Below are 24,198 nucleotides of genomic sequence, written 5' to 3'. Positions count from 1 at the left end.
GTCATGTGTTATTTAGTGTTATAGCGGGTGGAGGAGTTTGCCCCCCCCCCCTACTCTACCTCTGGTTCTAAACCATATATTTTTAAGTTATGCCTCAAAGAAAATATAAAGAAAATAGTCTTAAATCTATTTCGAAAATATTATTTTGAAATATATAATTTCAGTAAAATCACGTCGAATTACATTTTCCCCAGTAGATATACATATATAGTATTGTGTTACTAGGTACATAATGTCGTTAAATTAATTATTACGATATCTTTGAGTAAAGCTTAAAATAAATTACAATTATTATAAAATGCAAATAACCATAGACTATGGATAAATTTATTAGACATAGCAAGTTCGGCGCTTGTAATTGGCATCATAAATGATTATTGTTACAAGTATATTTGCCGTAGTCCGTCGAAAGCGAATGGTCGCTAAATATGGTGTTTCGACCGCTAGATCCAGCAGCCGCTGTCATGGGCTCCCGGCGGCTGACGTACCGCGTGCATCGGTGCTCCTCGCTTCAACAAGGCTACGCCCCGGAGTCAGTATATGTCCTAATTGCCCTACTCGTCCTAATCGTCCTAATCTCGCCTTCCAACTCGCAAAATGAGCTCCGAGCTCCTCGAAATACCTTTCACTTCGCTCTCCGATTTCAGATATTTTTATACTTGAGATGCAAATATAAAGTTAATCGATGCGATTGTAAACACTATGATTCTATGGTAAGGGGGGTGAGGCGAACGAGGCACTTGAAAAAGTTGAAAATAAAAAAAATACATTCAACTTAATCAATTTCAAGATGGGCTTTTAAAGTTTAAAAACTATTATTTCAATTCCACACAAGAATTTTATTCTGAATTTTCTTTAAAAGGCTTTCACAAATTTATTTTATTTTTAGAACAGCTCATACAATTTTAAAAAACAACTGCCGTTGAAGGTATTTGCTACTAAATTCAAAACAAAGCGAGATATCCATTAATTTCAACTATCATCACCGATGATATAAAATGTGTTATAATTTGACATTGACCGGAACAAGGACAAAGCGAAAATTTCAATCAGAGGATAAAAGAAAAAAAATTTAAATGTTTCAATGATTTTATTTTTTGATAAATAATTTAGATCTATTGTGATTTTTTTTTTGAAACAGGTAATATAGACGAATTCTCATTCTACGACCAAATACCCAATCATTCATTCCAAATTAATACAAAATGGTTTGCCTTGGATTGCTCTATATGCAATAAAAATCCATATATGTGATAAAATAAAATGTGTCGCATTGTATCCCCATAAACTTGTTGCTTACTTACTTACGTTTCAATGGTTTTAAAATTAAAGTGTTTTTCTTTTAATTTATACTCCAAAAAGATGTCTGAAACTATCACAAAAGTGAAAATGATGCGTCACAATAATTAAAATACCCTAAGCAATGTAATTTCTTAGGAATTCTTTTTGTTCCGAATATGGAAGCCTTTTGATTAAGGGCTTTTTATTCTAGAATGCATTTTTTGTTAAAATATATTATTATGAACCGCAAAAGTTGCAAACGATGTATTATTTTGACACCTGTGAAAAAATATCCACTTTTCTTTCAAGGGATTGTTTTAAAAATTAATTTCTCAAATAAATGTTCAATATAAATACACATTGAAGAGTCATCATAATTTTAACACCCTTTTATATATACATTAAAACTGGATTTTATCCCTTGTATTGCTACAAAATATATCTGGAATGCAAAGGGTTAATGGTAAAGAGTAAACGATAATATTTTGTTTCTATTGTAATATTTGTTATTTTTCTTTTTAACCCAGTGATATTCTAATTGTTTTTATATAACAGTTTTAAAGAACTCTCGCATCTTCTTCATCAAAAATTTTATTAGACGTTAAATCTTTGCATTCATATTCGCTAATGTAAAATTTATTTCATTACAGAAACGTTCTTGTCGACAAACCGTACGACCAATCATCGAGATGGTCGACCAACGACAACACTCCGCCGCAATTTCTAGTCTTAAAACTAAACAAACCGGCGATCGTGAAAACGATAACGTTCGGAAAATACAACAAGACACACGTCTGCAATTTGAAGAAGTTCTCCGTCGTCGGAGGAATGCAAGACGAGCATTTCACCGAGCTTTTGACAGGGTAATATTTCACCATCGAATCTGCAACGAAACAATCAATATAACCTTTATCGTTTTCAGCGGCTTAGAAAACAATAGCGTAAAAGAAACGTTTCCATTGAGGCACACTACAAAAGACGGCCAACTGTTCTCGATTCAATACATCAGCATCGTCCCTCATTTATCTTGGGGGCCGTCTTTCAATTTTTCTATTTGGTATTTAGAAGTGCACGGTATAGACGATCCGGCAATTATTAGAAACGTCTTATTCAAATATAATCTTGTCAGTCATATCTCAAATCAAACTTACTTTATTTCATTATAATAAATAACTTACGAGTTTCATTTTTAGTATGCAGAACGTGAGACTATTAGGATATGTTTGAAGCATTTTAGGCAGCAAAAATACTCGGGCGCTTTCAACGAATTGCAAAAGCAGACCGGAATCGCATTGGAAGCTCCGCAATTGTCGTTACTGTATCACCTGTTAGTTGAAAACGGAGATTTTGAAGGCGCTGAGAATCTATTACAAAAGTCAGCCAACGGTATGTTTTTGACGTTCGATTGATGTGAATTTTTGTGCGGTGATTAATGTGATACTTTTTTATTTATTCAGAGGGACTGTTCAACTGGTACGCGTCCCAACAGCCTTACGTAGCAAACTGGAACAATGTCTCTCCGTGTTCTCCGGAGCTGGCGGCGAGACTCACCGACACCATGGACGTCACTCCTCCGCCTTCGTCTCCGTCCCCGCCTCTCACCTCCATGTCGCCGATCCCGGAAGGAAACACGTGCATCGTGCAACCCCAAGATGCCACAAGGGACACGGTGGACACTGAAAATCTCCGCTTGAGGCCGGGTCAGCGAGGTGGTCATCAAATGTGCATAGATCCGGTGACAAACACCATATATCTATTCGGCGGATGGGACGGCGAGAACGACCTTAGCGACATGTGGTCATATAATATATCCGAAGACAAGTGGTCAATCATCTTCAAGTGTGTATTCATAATAATAATAAATCCTAGTCTTAAACTATGTTTCAATTATTGTAACTGTGTTTTAGAAATAGCGAAGAGTGCGGAGGTCCTTCTCCTAGATCTTGTCACAAGATGGTATTAGATCCTGTTAAAAGACATATATATTTATTAGGAAGATACTTAGATACTAAGAATCGAACATCAGAAAATACTAAAGTATTGATGTTTTTTTATTTTATGATACAATAATTATGCAGTATGTTAATTTATGTATTATTTTCAGAGCGATTTATACGTGTTTGACTTAAACTTATGGCAATGGCATAAAATATGCGAAGACACGGCATCCAGAGGCGGACCAGCGCTCGTCTTCGACCATCAGATGTGCATAGACGTCGATCGGCACATAATTTACGTTTTCGGCGGTCGAGTTCTTCAGAGTATCAGCAAAGAGTTAGTTCTAATGTATAATTATGCACATAGATAAAATTACTGCCTGCTTTCAGTTCTATTAGTTTTTCCTTATAAGGTTTCGGTTTTTAATTATCGTCCATTTTTGTTTTGAAACATTTCAGTAAAATTCACACTTTAAAATAAATTTTATTAATACTACTTCAGGGAACTGAGAGGCGTTGTCACTGTGGCGTAGGCTCTCTGGTGGGGGCAGGTCCACTAAGAGCCTATTTCTGTGACGCAACTCTGGTGGTGCCGATGGAAGTCTTTGCAGAATTAAATCTAGGCGATTGCAAACGAGGCAAACTCTTCATTGGCGCTCTGCAGTGACGTCAAAAAAATGCATGTCATATGATAAAATACCTTGAATTTTAATGAAATCAAAATAATAAAAAAAAACATTACTGACTGGTCAACTTTTGCCCCCTACCCCCTCTGAAAAAAGCTGAAATGACGTCCCTGATTCTAAACCAGAAATTATCAGATTATTCCTCAAAGAAAATATAAAAATACAGTCTCGAATCTATCCCAGTAATATTTTTTTTAATATAATATTTCAGTGAAATCATATTGAAATACATTTTTACTAGTGAAAATATAATTTATCTGTCATGTGTTGGTAAAATTATATGCTCTCAACTTTTCCATACATAGTAATATATACATTTACATACTTATTATTATTTATAATACATGATATAAATTTATTTCTACTAGCGAAAATATTATTTAACTGATAGGCGCCAGTAAAATTATATGCTGCTCTAAAATGTATAAAACTCTACTTGATAGTTGCTGTTGAAACCCAAACTTAACTTAATGAAAGTTTTAAGACTAATTATACTTTTAGAGCTCTCTTTAGGTCAAGTGTATATACAAGCTAACTAATCCCTCAGGGAAAAATTAACGGAAGAAATACAGACAAATTTCGCATGATATTCCTACGGATTTATGATTTGAGAGTATTGGTTAAAATATATTCAAACCGAATTTTGGTCAATAGGAGGGTACAAAAACAATAATCACTTCTCAGAAGTCAAAAATTTACGTCAAAAGCAATAAAATTGTGTTAGCGCCGTTGCAGTAAAAATGTTCGGGTAACGAGCGTTCCCACTGCGACAGCACCGACACGATTTTATTGCTTTTGACATTAATTTTTTTACTACTGAGAAGAGTTAATTGTTTTTTGCGCTCTCCTATTGGGCAAAATTCGATTTAGATATGCCTCCTTTATTCGATTCTCACTTTTTGTAAGTCGTAAAATGAACGATAGAACGATTTTATTGCCTTTGCGTTGATTCTAAACAGGAACGTCACAATTGGTGGTATTTGCCCCCCCCCCTCTATGAATATTTGCCAAAAAAAAATGCATATCATTTAATGAAACACTATAAATCTTGATGAAATCGAAATATTAAAAAAACGACTGGCCAACTTTTGCCCCTCCTGGTAAAAGCTGAAGTGATGCCCCTGGTGCTCTGGGCGGATTTTTAGACCCTAACTCCCATGTCTGTCCTTAATGACGACTAAGCTGCAATTGATGCTTGGATGATTTCCATTGATGAGTCATCTCTTATCTCGCCAGTTTGACGCCATATGTATGCCGCATTTCGGCTGCAAATAGCACATATTAAATCGATATCCCTCTTTTTTTGCCATAAAGATTCAATCATCTACTACATATATAATGCTGATCTAGTAATTTTTTTGGTTAGCAACCATTCTTTTAAATGATAATATATTTAGGTGTATAAAGGTATAAGATCAAAAACGGTGAACTCGTATTTATAATGTAGAGCCTTAAATTCAGATTTAAATAAACTTAAAATATTCTAAGCATCATAATTTATTAAAATCAATCATAAAATTGCAATTAAAAATTACATTAGCTTATTTTTTAAAAGCGTCAAGATTTAAAAATGGCAACAATTAAGTGGTCAGAATTAAAATCAACTTTAGGTTAGAATTTTAATATTATTAAGTGTTCGAATAAATATCAAATTGTTAGAATAAAAATAGAAGATGCTCAGAATGAAAATGTAAGACGATCAGAATTAAAATAACGAATGGTCATATTAATATTTCTTAGGGTCAGAATAAATATAAAATTCTTAAAATAAAAAAGCATATGATCAGAATAAAAATATAGGACGATTGTGTGAATTAAAAAATATAACATTTATAAATATAAATGGGCAGTAAATTATTTATTTTAGAAATATCCCGCTCGCACTTAAGTTGTTGATCAAAACGTGAACACCCCATTAATAACTCTCAACACAAAGGTATTCAGAGTGATGAACAATGGGAGAATAATGACAGACTCGGTGTAGATCACGTTTGGCTTGTTGTGTTCACATCTGACAATGTTGCGAGCCCAACCAAACAAGTTCTCCCTAAAACACCTTGATAATAACCATGCTGACCATCTATCAACATAAAAGTGACTTGAGATTCAAATACAGATCATATAATATAAATACTGACCAATAAACTGACGATTTGTCAAAATAATTTTTATCATTTAATATAAATTCTGACTGTCGAATATATATTCTGACCTGAAAAATTCGAGCTTTTAAAAATCTTATATTTACCTTTCAAAATGCGGTGCGTCGAAGTTAGTGTTTCTAGTAATGCAAGTATCAAGACTTTTTTTATACATTCTCTCATAAGCATGGATGAATAAAAAAAATATTATTTAGGCCAATTACACCATAGTGTCAAACTTCGCCTCTAATGTTCCCCTCCACCATAATTAAGCATTAATATATATCTTCTATTTTATGGCTGTCGGCAACTCTAGGCGTACAGATATGTTTTAAAGGGACAGTATTAACTTAGAGAGTATTATCACTAAGAAGAGGTGAGAGATAAAGAAAAGTTGTAAACTCGAAGGAAGGATAAATTAAGAAAGATAATGTGACTAGATTTTTTAAATTTCAAAGCACACTAAAAATAAAAAGACCATCTTGAATATTTTTGTTCGAAAAGGACAAATTGGTATGGGAGCTAAAAAATATCATTTTGGATATTATTGTTCAAGAAAGACAAAAGGAGAACAAAAATTTTGAGGACGTCTAATCACCTTAACAAAGAGGAGAAAAGTATGAAAGATTTGTTCTTATTACATACTATTGTACAAGTTCACTTGCTTATGGTTCTCGAGAAGATTGATATTTATGAGCTCTATTTGTGTTTATTTTATTGATTGATAAATATAAAAAATATAATAATGATTTTAATTTCTATAAATTTGTTCAAAATATAAACAGGAGTAATAATAAGTATATCCGTATCGTGTGATTTAGGCATAAACCTAAACTTGCCATCTCTTTCTCAATTATAAATAATGATGAAATAGATAACTCTCGAACTGACTGTGCTAACGCAAATGGAGTATAGAACATGCTCCTAATAGAATATGTATAACAAATGACAATAACTCTTCGTTTACAATAAGCAAAAAAGAATGTGATCATTGCTTCATTCTCTCGAGAGTTTGTTCGTAAACCACCTTTATTCAAGCTTTCTGCTGGTCAATTATATAAGATTCATTACAACCTTATTGGAAAAACTAATATGTGTAATCTTATCTCTGTGACAAAAATCCTATTGTACAGTGTTATGATAACGCCATGTATTGTTATAGCGAAGGAGAAGATATGCCACCACAATATTCTGGACTGTACGCTTATTATGTTGCCGAAGATAGGTGGCAACTCCTCTTAGCCGACTCAGTGACTACAGGATGCCTGTATAATCCGTTGAAACCTTACATACTTTCGAGAGCTGGACACTCGATGCTATTCCATCCTGTAAGTAGCTAACCTATTGGTATTTGTATTTAAAGGTGAATGTATTCAACAATCTTGGGTCAAAATCAGAGTGTCGCCACATTAAAATGTTATTGTGAGCAAAGAGGATCTAGTTGTTAATCAAAGATTGACTGTTTAAGATGCGATACTTCAGTTTTTTTGGCATATTGTCACGAGAGAAAATAGATGAGTGACCTTCAGTCCTATTGGCTTGTAAGCTTAACAACGATCTTTCTCTACAGTGGTGATTTTAGAAAAATAATTTTATTTTTAAATGATTCGTTGATTGTATCGTAACAATTATGGTGTGATGATACAAATATCTATATAAGTTTTAAAACATTTTGCTATTTGATTAGTGATTAAGTGTTGCGTTTATTCAGTTTGCTATCAATGTTGTTCTTGTATCAGGTCACTCGCACGTTGTATATATTTGGCGGTCAAAGAAACAAGGAACACCAGGCGGATTTGCTGGCTGTGAACGTAGATGTAATCGAAAATCCGTCCGCCGAGGGTATTCCTATGGTTCAGGCCGTATGTACAGCGGCACCGACTCGTCACGCGCCTCCGACTGGTTTCACTCAACGAGCGACGATCGATCCTGACCTAAATGAAATATACGTTCTCTCGGTAAGCATCTTTTATCTTGAGACTTGCTCGAGACATTAAGTCACTTCAATATTTAACATTTACAGGGTCTTAGCAAAGAAAAAGACAAGCGTATCTCCAACTCGCTATGGGTCTTCTCAATAAACCTATCGCAGTGGAGCTGCATTTATAAGAACGACAACCAGGGAATCGACTATTGGTCAAAAATGCACACGACTGAACCCTGTCCGAGGTTCGCCCATCAACTGGTTTACGATCCGACGAGCAAGGTGCACTATCTGTTCGGTGGAAACCCTGGACGAGTTGCTCAGCCGCGCCTTCGTCTCGACGACTTTTGGCTGTTAAAACTCTCGAGGACAAATAGCACTTCGGCGTTGTGGAAAGCGAGGTTACAGCTACGTCGTCTGCGGTTCCAGGAGCTGGCCGAAGCTGGAAAGGCTCACGAAGCACTCGCTTATCTGCAGACACATCTCTACCAAGCCACTGATCACTCAGATCCGGAGCAAACGCGACAAGTGAGTATAACAATTCTGCACTCTTTTACTAGATTCATATGTAAAACTTCGGCGTGTTTCGCTTAGTGAGAATTTGACTGAACTCTGCGAAGTGGTAGTTCTATATCAAATTTTTCCTGGTTGAAATATATTAAAAGGATAGAATTTATTCAATATAGACTCGGAATAATATCCTTGAGAATTGAAAGTCCAACATCCCTTCCATTTCTCGATCGTCAAGTGAATCTCGGGTGATTTGAACCGGAAACAACCTATCTGTATTGTCTAATAAAGATTTAGTTAGATGTTGCAAGTCAACTAATGTAGACCAACGAAAAAAAACTAAACTTCTGGAACACATAACTGTAATTCCTCGATAATAGTTAATTTGTCAACAGTACCTTATAGTACGAACTGTCTAGGTTCGCTCAAATATCTCAGATATAAACGAGTTAAATCATCTGAGCAACTGCGGTCCGACAATTTTATTACTAATAACTAGAGACTCCAATGTAAATATTCGAATACCAAATATATTCATAGCCCTTCCATTCGTTATTTAAATATTAGTCTGACTATTCATAAAGTATTCGTTCATATTTTTAGTGGAATATATTTTATCAACTGAGGTAGTCAACTTTTTCCCCCAATTTACCGCTGCAATATCTATAGCTCATTGAGCGCTTTGTTTTGCTTTGCTAAATTTATCTTCTTAAGCTATTCATAACATTCATGGCCAAACTAAAAGCCCAAAAACAAGCAATTGCATACAAAATAAAGGGGGGAAAAACTCTTTGTAATTGCAGAAATTCCAGAAAATATTCATATTTCCTCGTTATTATTAAGCAACTGTTGACTTTTTCAGTAACTGCTATTGAATTTTATATATTTTAAAACAATACAAATAATGTTAAATTTTAAGTCTATTTAACCTTTTCCCGGTTATGCCCGAGTTAACTCGGAAATTTGTATTTTGTGTATTCTCATCTCAAAAATCAGCAAATTTCTCGAGAAAATTATAATTGCATTTTTACTGTTAAAAATGGAATTTGTACGAATATTTTTAAATGTTTTACAACAGCTGTGTTTTTTATGCAGCTACATAGGAAAAGGCGGGTCTGTGCCAGACGCTTTTGAGTATAATAATGCTTATTTAGCATACCGTTTTGTAGTTGCTGTAACCCATTGCTGACACTCAAACAAAAAGTTCCAAGATGGCCTTTTTATTTTTATTGTCATTGTCACCTTAATATACAGCATATAATTCACTAGCGCTTATGAGTTATATTTTATTTTTACTAATAGAAATATATTTACCGGTAATTCTATTCATTCTATTCTTCATTTGTTCTGAGTCAGAAAATTAGCTTAGTATACTATGTTTGCTCTTATTTTCCCTTTCAGAGTTAAGGGAGGTCCCTTACCCTCCCTAATCTCTCGATGCTTATGGGCAGAAACAGATTATTTGCTACTATATATTATTTAAAAAGGGTTCGAATTGTCAATGCTGTAAAATGGAACTTGTAATAAGAGTATATGTCCAGGTACCGACTGTTTCTTTGTCCATTTGCAAAGTGGATTTCTGGGAGTGCTTTCATTTCGCCCAAATATGCGATTAGCACGAGCGCTTGTGTATTAGAAAATCGCAAATAACTAACGCAATTAGTTTTATATACTTTTATAACCAAAATTCAAAAATCCAAATTATAATAATATATACTACATACCAAACAATTAACTATAAAATAAATAAATAATAAATATCAGAAAAGATAAAAAAAAAGACCCAACGTTTCATATATTGGAAGTGGGGAACCTTGACATTTGATTAAACTTGACGTTCTTTTTTTCGGTCTTTCCTCTTCAGTGAGTTTCTATTGATACAATTAGACTTAAAATTTCGATGTCATAACCATACAACCATTGTTCATCACTTGTTATGACGGCTCGGTCACCATCTTCATTCAACAATTTAGTTGAAAATTTATTCATCAAGCCCAAATTGTCAATCTAAATCACGGATCTTGACGTATTTATTGTTAAATATTTTTATTAAGTCAATATTGTGTTTCAGTTCCAACAACTGGCAACGATGCTATTCTCCGAAAAGATTCAAGATGTCTCATTTAATCCACCGCTGGACATTAACAACGACGCCATGAAGGAAAACTCCGACACGGAATCGCACGAAAACATGCAAGAATCATGTGACTACAATCAGCTCGATAATGCCGAAGATTACGCTCCAAAAACGACTGCGGCCGAACAGCAAGCCTTATTCGCCGCCGTTCTCGGAATGGAATCATCTTCAACCGACCATAGCAACCAGAAGAGTTACAATCCTAACTTTAACGTATCGAACAACAATTTGAACAGCTCCGGGAGCAGTATAGAAGAGATAAACAAGCACTTTGGAGACAAGCGGATCGAGGAAAGCAAATGGAACGATTGGGAGGTTCACTACAGGCGCTGCCAGCTCTTCCAGCGCCTCTCCGAGTTCTACCCGCAACACATGGTGCAACCGAAGAAGAATCTGACTGATTATATAATATTGTAGGATGATATTTTATTTATAACTATGACCGATGTATATAATTGTGTTATTTTATAAATATATATTTTAATTTTTGTACAGACAAAGTTAGTCTATTATTAATATCTGTATAAACGAGCGGATTAGGTTTAGCTGAATTAATCAACATGTGATAATTCCAACTATTTATGCAATCGCCTCAACTATTAACAATTTGTTTTACTAATAACGTATGGTTGTCAAATATTTATTTATTTTAATCCAACTGAGCCTAATCCGCTCGGAGATTTATATCTTGACACTATACATTTATTGTTATTTAATATAAATTTTCTATTATTATGTAATGCTCAATATCAATTATTTTTAAAATTAATGTTTTATGTAGTATATATATATATATTTTAAATTTTATAGCAATCTTCTTAGACCCTAATTTTGTGCCAATTAATTTTTTTGCCTCTATTTATATAAAATAATACTCTCTTATGTAATGTTTGTGTAAATATTGTAAACTTGAGCTTATCCGTAATATAAATTTGATTAACTTGTACACATAAATAAATATATTGTTCTTCATATTTATATAATATAATAAATATAACGTCATTGACTGAAGATAAAGTGATCTAATTACGTATATGTATGGTTGCATTTATATTACGTGTTTTTTTAATGTTGCTTCTTGTATATTCATTTTGTGACGCATTTTTTTGTTGTTTTGTATACAATGTTTATTTTATAAGATTTATGATTTAGTCAAACGCCGCCAAAGAGTTATGAAAATATAAAATTCTAAATTTTACGTACATCCTATATATGTAGCTTTAATTGCATTTAGTGTTTAAATTGTTATCGTATTCAGATAAACTTTTAATTCATAACTCTTGTTTTTAAGTGTGTTCAATCGAGTATTATTAATAATATAACCCTTCGCTTTGGTTTCAGATTCATGTTTAACAAAAGGGTTTTTGTCTTATAAATAAAGCACATGGTGATGCGTGTTAACTATTGATAATATATTTAAATATTGTGTAAGTCTTTCAATTTTTGTTGCTGTCTATTTTTTATTTTTATCGTTGGAATGTTATGACGACGATCGGATCGCGAACGCTTGAATGTCACTAAATTATATATATATACTTATTGTAATGGTTATTGAAATTTGTTTTAATGTAACTCATAATTTTCTATTTAAACTTTTGTTTTATCTCAATGTTAAATGAATCATTAATTAAACGAATATCCAACGTCTGTTGCATTAATTATAAATTAAATATATTTAGCTACAAGAAGTACAATTCGGCATCTAAACTTTAATCCTGTAAAAAAGAATGATGATTAATCGACGACCTTTTTCCATCCTGGGGCTTATTAGCGAAAACTTGTAAGAATATGCTTTTTCTATTCGCCGACTCTAACCCTTTACAATCGGTTTCTTCTTTCAGTTTGAATAATTGTATGCAGTACTTAGTGGAATCGATAGCTTGATTTGGTGGCAGCAGCTTGTAGTACACAATACCTTTCTAATCCACCAGATCCATATTGTGTTATGAATATAAAAGTTCCGAATGGAAATGAAAACAGTATTAGGGCATCGAGGAAAGGGAAAGAGACCAACGTCCCTACTATTCTTCAACTTTGTTTCTAATCAAAATTATTTATGGGGGAATGTCGAGACCACCTGCTATAAATACTAATGCAACTCCATAAAATATGTAGTACTACGGGTGGTACGTACCGCTCATCCGGCCGTCAAAAGCTGGATGCCCACCTTTAAGGGTTGGACTCATAGGGCCCAAGTACTGGTAACGGCGATGGCTCATGCAATGGATGCTAAAGTAGTTATGCCACCTGTAATCGTTGCTACGAAATTAATCGCAGTGAAGTCTGTTTCAAGTTACTGAGCAAATAGTCTGTTTTTACCACAAATCGTCGAAGAACTTGAAAGAACGTTGGACATATATAGGATATATTTCTAAGGCGTAATAAAGCACTTACAACTGGAATATACTTTCTTCAGAGACTTCTGTCAAAACTTGACACAGAACTACCACTTCGCTTCCGACTTGGAATAAACGAGAATTCAGCTTAACTCGTGCAAAAAAAAACGCTATACAGGCGGCCCTCGACTTTCGCACATTTTCAAAAAAAAAAAATTTAAATTTAAATTTTTTAAAAAAAGATAAGATAAATATTCTTAGGATAGTTTGGCGAAGGATGGTGACGGGCGCGTCAATAGTTTTTTATTGACGAATTATTTAATTTACATGTTGTTAAATATATAAGTGAACGGTTCACGAAGCAACACCGGCCGTTGAAATCCCGTCACGTCAGTACTACCAATGTCGCCAAGTTTTGCCCATAATAAAACTTATAAATGCCCCCCCTACATTTTTTAGGGATAACCCGATAATTTCTGGATTAGAATCAGGGACATCATTTCAGATTTTTTCATGGGTGGGGAGGAAGCTGGTCAGCGGTCGTTTTTTTAATATTTCCATTTTATTAAAATTCATATTATTTCTTTACATGCATTTTTTTAGCAAAATTCAAGGGGGGGAAATGCTACTGCCCCCTCCCATTTCCCCCAAATGATGTCTTTGATTCTATACGCTTATAGAGATAGGGGGGATTTATATATACTTTTCTTACTCTCGATTTTTGAGCCAATGCGACGATTTGGGGTTAGAAACAGATTTGTTATTGTAAGCTGGAGATTTAGCAATGTTGTCGAGTAATCTGGTTTGGCACAGTCAATATAATAAAACCTTGTAGGTATTACTAAAAACACTAACTGGTCTTTGTTTACGTCATATTTGGGGATGAATTTACCTAATGCTTCCGAGTCCCCGCTCGTAATGAATATACTTGCTCGGAGAGTTGCAGAATTTAATACACTTTATTACACAACAGTTTATTACGCTTTTAACACGTATTTTCAACAAGTATTTCTTACGGTGGAATACGAGATCCTGACTATTATATATTTTATGTGATCCCTTTTAACTCAATGTGGTCAGGGAGTCTTAAGGCCATAGTACATACATGACAAAAAGTTATATACATATATATAATTTTTTATCTCCCGTTTAGTAGAATTTTTATTTCTACTTTTATATCTAGTACGCTTTTTAAGAAGTTAATTTTTTTTTTATTTCTTTATATAAATGCCATTTTTAAATAAGATGACAGATCTAGTTTGCTAACAAATTAAGTTGAGGTATTCACAAAGCTAATTTTTAACACTAGGACAATCAAAAAGTTCTTCTGCTTGTTTAATTAAATTTTTAACATATTTAAAACTACGGCAGTAGCATGGTTACAAAAGCTGTTATATAAATGTATTTACTTAAATTAAGATCATTGTGACCAACAGATTAACCCATTGCGTTACGATGTTCAAAATATAACATATTTTGAGAATCATCTAAAATTACTGTTTTAGGTGTAAGGAGTAGGGACAAGGATATATCTTGTGCCCATTACTGTTCAATATATACATATTATTTTTTCAAATAAAACTACTAAATTTGAATAAAAATGATTTATTATAAATGGTATTAGACATTAGCGAAATTCATAGAATTTAACAAAAAAATATTTTAATATATAATAATAACGATGCATGACTAACATTTTTTTTATAAAATGCATATTCATCGAAATAAATATTATTTCCTTTTAATAAATTTTTATCAACTTAAAATAAACTAAAAAAAATATCTAGTGTATAAAATCACTTTTCATCATAATATACATACAATATGTATAAATTAAAATGTGCTTCATATATAAATATAATACCATCATCCCGACAAACAAACTGACTAAAGTTAATAAATATATACACATAAATAATATGTGACTACAAAAATGAGCATTGTATAGTTTTTGCAACGATCGTTAAGTTTATCAAGGGACGGTCGCTCCGCATCCAATGGCTCGGATCAAGATTGGCTGGCGAAAGCCGATCCACATCACAACCAGACTGTTTCGCCACTCGACGTGTACAATTTGCCGATGAAACAATGGTCAAATTATTGGACAGTTGAATGCTAGAGCAGTAAACAATCGAAACGAGGGAAGTCTACCAGTGAGAGATATTATTGACGGATACATGCCGTTGCTTACGATAATAAAATATATATGTATAATTAAGTGGAAGGATAAACTTCGTTTACTGATTTCTCTACGTAAGTTTCATATATTTATAATACATAATCATCAACATCCGTTATGGCATCACCCAAGCAATAAAAATCTATCATAACAATAATTACAAAATATTCAATTTTTGGTCAGGATTTTACGAAAAGAGTGAGCAACGACGATTCCAAAATAATAATAAATAATTAAAAAAAACAACCTTACTGACCAAATATACAACGATTATATTTTTTTCTTCGTAAAGACGGAAATTGTTTAGAACATTTTCAAATATTCTTGGACGACAACGATAATGTATGCGTATCTTAATATATGTATATATGTCGTTAAGTATCAAACTCGCTTTAATCAAAATCAGATCTTCATTCAACAAGTAAAAATCAATAAGATCAAATTTAATATTTAAATATATATTTTATTACCCTTTCAGTGAGAATACGGATTATAAAAAGTTGTGTTTTCACCAATTTCAGAGTTGATATTTAACGACATATAAATCGGTCCCTGCAAAAGTCCAAATATTTAGATAATTCATTGAGCAACATAATTATAAAAATGCAACAAGAAATTTCTCAATCTTCTTCAATTCAAGATTCAATCAAATATTTTTTATAAAATTTAATTCTATCAAACAAAAACATTCGCAGAGACCGATTCATTCCAAAAAATCACTAACAGGTCGTTATATATAAAAAAAATAAGTGTATATATAATATAATATATAATAAGTAAGTACTAGAGTAATATTCTAACCTTATCAAAATATACAAGTTTGGAAGAAACAAATCAGTGATATATAACAACAAGGACGCATAGAAAAACAGGTTAAAACATGGATGGACATTCTATTATTGATTTTTTAAATTTATAACGTCACGACTGATCAGATCAATCTAATTTTAATAAACAACATTGTATCATCTAAAAATAACGGAATCGTACAAAACAGATCCTTTATAGTTCAGTTTCGAGTCAACCTAACGTCTAATCTAATAGAACAGATCCATTTATCAATCGGGAATGCTATCTAAAAAGTCAAAAGATTAATCTCGAATAAATAATATCTAATATTAATACATAATAAATAAACTCGTAAGCTAGTGGCACAAAACTTATTTTGTGTTAACAGTTTAAGCGGCCGTTTTAGAGCAGCGTTCATTAAAAATCTTTCATAAATAACAAACAACATAATAATAGATTGCACGTCGGTTAAGTATGCGTATAACGTTCACACCGATAAGAAGCAAGTCCGTTGACCCATCACCGTAATTCATTGGCTAGTTACATCAATGTAAATAAAAATAAGTCTTATACTTTTTGTTTCCTATATATATGTATATATATATAAAACAGAATCTACGACACCCGTGCTCTCTCTCTTCTCCATGTGGTAAAAATACTTTCATTCACTTTGCGCTATTTAGAAGGTCGCAAACGTTCGCAAAAGAGACGCAAGGTAACGCAGAATTGGACGCTAGAACCGCGCGCCCCCTCTCGAGAAAGGGGGCGGTTTGTTGGTGCGGTTGGCAGTACCGGAGAGACTTACGGCGCCGCCGGCGTTGCTACGCCGCGCCCCTCTAAGCTCGCGATCCACCTGAAATTATACAAAATAAATAAATACTATGAAAAAGATGAAAGGTGCATATATGATTGTTAAGGCAAAAAAATGTACTAAACGGGCAACTATCGCGCAGATAGGCAACAGTGTTTCCTGACTGCCTAAAAAATGTTTAAACGACAATTGTGATTTTTTCCTTTGTAGGCTATAGTACATATATATTTAATTAAAATTAAATAATAAAATGATTTATTACATAGATAACATACTTGGGTTTTTATTTCGAGAAGCACTTTCCCAAACCTAGTGTTGAAAAGCAATTAATAATATAAGTAATGATGGAGAAATGAATTTTAAACATTCTCTTAAAATTTAAATGAAATATATGCACTGTGTCAAGAGTTATAATTAAATTTATCTGCATCAGCCAAAAAGTGTTGATATTTTATATAATTTTGCTATAAAATGTTTGCATTTTACATGCCAATGACCTAATAACGCGTCATTTGTAAAATTATGGTTAAGAGCCGATGACGCAAATATGCGTCATTTGTTAAAAGCCGCCTATGCATCAATAAATATCAAGAAAGATGGAATAGATAATTTTATATATGTTATTTACAATACATAACTAGTATTTTTCAGTCGTAAACTTATAAATCTATGCAAATTTTATTTTTAAAAAAGCCATAAAAAGTTTTTTTTAATATAAAAAATACGATATAGTTGATTGCTATGCATTTTAAAATTGCTTTCTATGAAGAACTGTTATTGGAGAGGAAACCAATACAACACTGAACATTTTTTCACAGATTTTCCTAATCTCATCAGTGAATATTGAAGTAAATAATTAAAATAAAATATATCTAGGTCGTGCATAATGACTTTTATTGACCGTAATCTGTAATACTACATATAAATAAATATATACCACTGATTCTGATTTCAGTCTAGTGTTACTTAGTGGTCGTTAATTGTATTTTCCTTGTTGTAACACAAATAACGCCCGTCACTTTGCAATTAAAGATTTATACACAGATATAAGAGATGAGTTACTGATTCTTAAGAGATTCAAAACCAATCACAAAAATACTTTTATATCTTATTCAAATCATTAAATATCGTTAAAACTCAAGTTTAAGCATTCGATTGAGAACATTTCAATGACATGATTATACTCGAAAATATGTGGCACCCTCTTCTAAAAAATATGAATCTCTAATTTATAAATATATAATCGCTACAATAAGTACTTTCTCACATTAAGGATTCATTCGCAAAGTAAAATTGTGAATCTCACTACATTATTACCTCCAATTCTTCAAGTTTTTGTGTCAGACCCAATTTCTGTTGCACGGCCAGTCTCAATAATTGGTTCAAAGTCCTACGCTCCTCCTCGTTCGCCGTGAGTTGAGCTTGAAGTTCCTCCTGCTGAGTTGCGTATTCTTCGCACCTAACCGCGAACATAGCACGCAAACCTAAACAAAAGCAACACACGTCGATTATGTAAATAAAATAAGGCTACGAAAGGATTATAAAAAGAGTCTCACTCGAAAACGTCGCAGCGTCTTCTTTGAGCAGCCTGAGCTCGTTGCGCAGCTTCAGCATTGTCTCCGACACGATGATCTTTTCTTTTTCGTACTTGGACTTGAGGTTGCTCAAAGCGACCTCGGCCGTGTTCTTGTTGGACTTCAGAACGGTGCGGAGGGTTGCGATTTGCTCTCTCTTCGTCGACAGTAGAGACTTGAGCTTTATTATCTGCTCCAACAGATCGGCATTTTCCAGACTGTTATCGTCTTTGGACACTGAAGAATAAAAGATAAAATAAATTTTTGGTACGGAGTGGCAAATCGTATTAATTTACCTTGATTTGCAGCAGCTCTGGCCTTGACGTTTCCTAGATCTATCGTTGTGTCCACGGCGCTCTTCAGATGCTCGATCTGATCCAATAGGGTCGAAATGTGTCTGACAGTTTCGGCGGCTTCTACTACGCCTTCGCTGTCGGCTAACACGTCTAAGCTTTCTTCGTCTGCAATCAATCACTAGATCAGTATCTAAAATTATACGAAAGAGCAAAACACAAAGCATACCCTTGAGACATTTCTCATGATCCAAAAGCACTCTATTAGGTTCTTCTCCGTTTACGGTGCAAACGTGATGATAAAGCGCAGCAAGTTGATTGGTCGCCGTCGCTAATCGAGATGCCGTCGTTCCGTTCAAATTGGCAACATATTGAAGGGCTCGTTTCGATATCGAGTTTTGACCCTCGAGTTCGATACACTAAAGAAATAATAAATGAACATTAGTATCGTATCTCAGAATATATTCTCCAAATATTTAAATATGAACTTACTTTATTATTGATAGACGCCAATTCGTTTCTAAGATGATGCGCTATGTCAGGAATAGCCGTGGAATTTTCAGCTTCGTGAAGTTTCTGTTGAAGCGTTTCTAGTTCAGGTCCGCAAGAATCGAACCACGTATTTAAATCTTTAATTTCCTACAATCGACACGCTCACTTTAGTTCAATAATCGATTTGAAACGACGGATGTTTGAGTTATAAAATTTACTTGAGAAGCGATCTTGGATCTAATGGATTGAAGAGCATCGACGCGGGCAGCCGCTGTTAATAGAGCTGCCTTGAGAGCCCGAGCCTCTCCGAGTCCTCGCTCGGCGCCATCGCGAGCTTCTCTTAGACTAGTATTTAACGTCGACTGAAAGAATATTGCGTTAAGAATAATAACATGTGTCTTATTAACCATTAAAGCGTACTTTTTCATTCTCGAGAGCCTCTAATTGTTTTTCTAGCTTCTTCAGCTCGTTAAGATGTATTTCAGAGAACAAATCGACTTGTCTGGCGTCTCCGGGTGAAGCGAGATCCGACGGAGAGCCTTGAAGATCCGCTTGAATCTTTTTTAAAGCTAAGTCTTCTTCGCCATCGCTTCCTATCGTGGTGTCTTCGTTCATTCCTGAAAAATCATATTCATTCTTTACAACTATTCATAAAGTTGCAGACTAAAGAGAATGAGAGATATCACTAAAATGAATGAATTTTATCTAGCTACATATAATTAAACATACCACGAATACTCATAGCGAGGCTGGTGATGTTATAAAGAGAATCTCGTCCGACTTGATGATCTAACTCGCGTCGAAGTTGACGGCGCGCTTCCCTCTCGGAAGCCAAAGCTTCCAGAGCTTCGGTAAGATGTCGCTCTGCAATCCTATGCAAACCAGCCAGTTCTTCATTAGAAGTGCGTAAGTCGCTAGCCTCTTCCCTCAGCCGCCCGATCTCGTGTTTTAAGCCTTCAAATTCAACCTGAAAGGAAGACGATTCTTAGAAATTCTACCGAAACAATCGATCAAATATATCGATAAGATACCTGCGAAGACTTCAAGGCGGCCACTTGTTTGAGCAGAGTGATGTTTTCTTCTTCCAGTTCGGCATAGTCGCTGTTGATTCTGGATTCTCGCGATCGATAGTCTCGGATCTCAGAGCGCACCTTTCGGCATTCCCTCTCGGCGGCTTCGGCTTCTCTAGCGGCTTCGTTGCCCTCTTGAATGGCGCGTTCTCTTTCGCCTGTAGCGCGTTCCAGTTCTTGTCTCAACTATCGAATTTATTAAATCAGTTATAATTGTTATAAAATATTAGCACAAACAAATTCAAATTCTATAGTATCCTTCATAAGATTAAAATATTGTATGTGAAAGATAACCAAAATCGGTTGAGAATTTATAGCATAAATGCTATTTTTATATTTCAGTTCCATGATTTAAATGTGCGTTATTTGTCAAATTTTCGTTAAGAGCTGATGACGCAAATATGTGTCATTTAAATGTAATATTGGGAAAGATGATATATTTTTCACATTAATTGTAATATAACTTAGAACCATGATAACATTGTTTTTAAGCTGGTCGTAAAATTTAATATTCGCGCTTTGGTCTCAGTTTATGTTCACACACTCTTTATAAAATCCACCAATGTCTATATTATTTGCCGGTATATAATTAATAACAAAAAATATTATATTAAATTAAAACACAAATTTTCAGCAGCCTGTATAGCATTAACAAGTTAAAATAATCTGAACTTTGAACGTTGAAAAGAATCAGTTGAACTATAGACACTTGACCTATTCTATATTGAAATGCACCGAGAGCAATTCGTATTTACTCTTCTCTAACGTCAAGTGTCGCACTTGTCTTTATAGGATTATTTAATACGTTAGTCACATCCTCTGCCCACTCAAAACCCAACGAAATTCATTCACAAATTTGTCTACAATTACACGTATGTATCTGTACAGTGTTTCTGATGTCATATAATTTTTATATTTCTGGAAATAATACCGATGCATAACACTTATTTTAGAGAAGAAATCATATCTTCAATAATACCATAAACGATTAAACTAAAAGTGATATTCCCTATAACGAATAGTATTTACCATATTTTATTTGGAGCGAGATTGCAATCATGTGCAGTTAGTTTCTTAGTGATATCAACAGTCCATATGATGTTATACCATAATACAATACATCAAAGTTAGTTGGTTATTTAAAGTGTTGATATATTATATAAAGTCAATAAAAATAATTATATTGTTAATAATATATAATACATGATATTTTTTATCTGAGAATCATTTTCTATTATTCCCAATTATTTGTGACAGTTTTACAAGCGAGAATTAATTTTTTATGACACTAATGTGTTTTAAATGGCCATAAACGTTAAAATTACAAATGTCGCATAAGTGTGTCAATGGTCTATAATGCGTTAAAGCACTTTTATTTAAAACATTTAATACGACTGAAATGAAAATGTATTATAAAACGTTTTAAAATGTACAAATCTCCTTAAAAGATATTGCAATAAGTTAAGTAAAAATTCAAAGGTTTAGTGATTTTGAAAATTGTGAATTTGTAACTTTTACTCCTATACCCTATACCTTTAAATAGAACACTAAATTAGACCTATTGTTTTTTAATTTATATAGACATTTTTATTACTTATATAATAAAGTGTCACATCCTTTATAGGAAGTTTGGACGAATGAGAGAAAAGACTTATTTAGAACCAGTAGCGTTATTGTTAAGCTTTGCCTTCGATTTGTCCCTTTGATGAAAGCATAACTTTCAAGGTGACAATTTGTGGGTGACTGTCCGATAATTACAAAGGACATGCATAACAATGCTTATTTTAACTTTTTAACCCACCATTACCTATACAGCGGTATAAAAATATGCAGTCATTGTAAAACATTTAAAAATATTTAATTTTTAACAAAAAAACGCTATGATAATTTTGTTGAGATATTTGCTGACTTTTAAGATGAGAATTCACAAAATACAAATTTACGAGTTAACTCAAAGGTTAAAAGGTAATTAGTACTTTTTTCTAAATGCGATTTAGTTAAATTTCTATATCCTTCCTAGAGAAATATCTTAGAGAAAAAATTGAGGTCAAAAATTTTAACTCACAGAATTTTTTTTAAACAGATGACACAAATTTAACCCTTTGAGTAGTGAGTTGATTTATAAAGTAGGCATATATTTAAGTATTTTCATTTGAACAAAACATTACAAAAGTAATTTTTTTTTATATAATCGGTTTAAAACACAAAGACTTGTGAACTCGATCGAACAATATTTCAAACTGATAAGAAAAAGGTCCTTGAGAGCTAGATCTCATTGTAGTAATGTAGTAAGTGACATTTTTATTAGCAAAAATTTTTCGACTTTTTTATAAAATACAAAAGAAATGGAACAATTTAACCTTTCGGATAATAAAGTGAATTAATTTTGAAAACAATAATTAACAATAATTATAGCACTCAAGTATTGACAATGCAGAGGCATTTAAATAATAATAAATTGAATTGAAAAAAGATTAGTTAAAAGTATAAATTGTCCAATTGAACATGAGAAGTTAATACATATTTATTTGTGCAAATATATGTGAAATGACACGCACCATGGGAGCGACAAAAAACGGGCTCACGTCGACGCGGCAAAAGAGCGACTGGCTTAACGAGCTTAATTGGTTGGTACCTGTTTGTTTTCGTTTTCCAGCTCGAGTATCTGGTGGTTGAGCGACGTCTCCATGGCGGCCGACTCGTTGAGGAGCGCATCTTCCTGCTCGATGCCGCTCTTGGTCGTGACCTTCTGGCTGGTCTGGAACTTGGCTAGAGCCTGAACGGTGCGAGAGAACAAAATGAGTGAGTGTATAGTGAAAAAAATGTATAGCGACTGCGACACGTTCGATTACCTCCTGGGCGAGGCACAGCTCGTGGCGGGCGTTGTCGTTGAGGACGTCGAGCCGCGCCACCTCCTGCTGCAGCTGCTCCTTCTCCTCGAGGAGGACGAGGCCGTAGCGGGCGGACTGCTGTCGCTCGCCGGCCGCCTGCTCGAGCTCCCTCTCGAGCCGCTCCACCTCCACCCTCAGCCCCTCCACGGTGTTCATGTCTCCGCGCTGCAGCGGGTCCGGCGCGTCGGCGGTGGCGGTGGCGGTGGCGTCGGAACCCCCCATCTTCGAAGCGGAAGCGGCGGCGGCCGCATACCACACGCACCGACGGACCTGTCACCCACCGCTGTCTACCGGAGAGCGCTGGCAACACCGACACGTATCTCCTACCGCTCTTATGGCCAAAACTACCAAATAAAATTATCTATACGTAGGTATTATATATATTCAAAAATTACATTCAAAAACTTTTAAATGTTATTTTCGATTCATAACACTAACATTCGGTACAAATTGTAAAAAAAGAGAGCATACGCCCTCAGGCTCTAGATCGGGGGAGACGCCAAAACGAACTTGCTTCAAACAATATATTTCATTTTGCGAGGACAACTATTGTTTAAATTTGGCTGAAACACACTCACCCAATCAAGATTTAGTTTTTTCTTGTTTTATTATTTGCGAGGAATAATTAAAAAAGCTTTTCCTCTGACATTCAAACGCGATTTGGAAACACGTTTGAGATTAGAAATAGAAACTGAACTTTTAGAAAATTTGTCAAAAGATCCAGATTATTACATTTGAAACTAAATGCGATGTAGCACAATTGCTTTAACATATTTTATATTTTAATTTTATTGTTTTGCTAAATTTCTGAGACGTTTAATATTTTGATTACATTAAGATTCAAATTCCCCACCTTTTTCCATTTCAATGATGCTCTTGTTTAGCATCCACGTCGAAAACGAGAAAATCGTCTGAAAATCATTAGAAAATTCAAACGTTACAGATGAATATAAGTTATTATTCTTTCGTTAGTGCCATCAACACTTGTTTCTGATGATTCGAATAAGAATATCCTATGGGAGAACCCGCGCCCATCTTGACTAATATTCTGCAAAACAATAAAGTTTATTTATAAAAAAGAAACAAGACAATTAATAAAACAAAAACACTGCGTTGACAACGGCATGATTTTATAGCTTTCTTTTGA

At 33.9% G+C, this 24,198-nt stretch overlaps 2 protein-coding genes across 4 annotated transcripts; one reads left to right on the top strand and one right to left on the bottom strand.

Moving 5' to 3' along the window:
• The first annotated feature begins 336 nt into the window (after positions 1 to 336).
• Positions 337 to 11,116, top strand: muskelin (muskelin 1). Of its 3 annotated transcripts, XM_088193972.1 has the most exons (11): positions 386 to 532; positions 1,932 to 2,144; positions 2,204 to 2,405; positions 2,475 to 2,667; positions 2,739 to 3,120; positions 3,189 to 3,318; positions 3,386 to 3,555; positions 7,208 to 7,373; positions 7,785 to 8,003; positions 8,069 to 8,497; positions 10,551 to 11,116. In XM_088193972.1, the coding sequence occupies exons 1-11, from the start codon at positions 429 to 431 to the stop codon at positions 11,031 to 11,033; spliced, it is 2,691 nt and encodes an 896-aa protein (XP_088050098.1). In that variant the 5' UTR covers positions 386 to 428; the 3' UTR covers positions 11,034 to 11,116. The 3 variants fall into 3 exon arrangements, with proteins under 3 accessions (XP_088050099.1, XP_088050098.1, XP_088050100.1); XM_088193973.1 differs by lacking the exons at positions 7,208 to 7,373; positions 7,785 to 8,003; positions 8,069 to 8,497; positions 10,551 to 11,116 and adding an exon at positions 3,721 to 3,963 and having other exon boundaries at positions 337 to 532; XM_088193974.1 differs by lacking the exons at positions 7,208 to 7,373; positions 7,785 to 8,003; positions 8,069 to 8,497; positions 10,551 to 11,116 and adding an exon at positions 3,678 to 3,963.
• Positions 11,117 to 14,541: 3,425 nt separating this feature from the next.
• Positions 14,542 to 23,340, bottom strand: BicD (Microtubule-associated protein Bicaudal D). The gene is made up of 12 exons (XM_088193975.1): positions 23,013 to 23,340; positions 22,796 to 22,936; positions 20,122 to 20,346; positions 19,820 to 20,057; positions 19,511 to 19,707; positions 19,309 to 19,452; positions 19,091 to 19,237; positions 18,828 to 19,017; positions 18,602 to 18,766; positions 18,288 to 18,542; positions 18,049 to 18,215; positions 14,542 to 16,773 (listed from the first exon to the last, which is right to left on the bottom strand). The coding sequence occupies exons 1-12, from the start codon at positions 23,271 to 23,273 to the stop codon at positions 16,654 to 16,656; spliced, it is 2,250 nt and encodes a 749-aa protein (XP_088050101.1). The 5' UTR covers positions 23,274 to 23,340; the 3' UTR covers positions 14,542 to 16,653.
• Positions 23,341 to 24,198: the final 858 nt, after the last annotated feature.

Source organism: Plectrocnemia conspersa, unplaced genomic scaffold, assembly GCF_051122295.1.
Source record: "Plectrocnemia conspersa isolate PC_06_02 unplaced genomic scaffold, ASM5112229v1 ptg000010l, whole genome shotgun sequence".
NCBI lineage: Eukaryota > Metazoa > Arthropoda > Insecta > Trichoptera > Polycentropodidae > Plectrocnemia > Plectrocnemia conspersa.
Note: the sequence above shows the minus strand (reverse complement) of the source record. Positions and strands in the feature narration are given on the sequence as shown.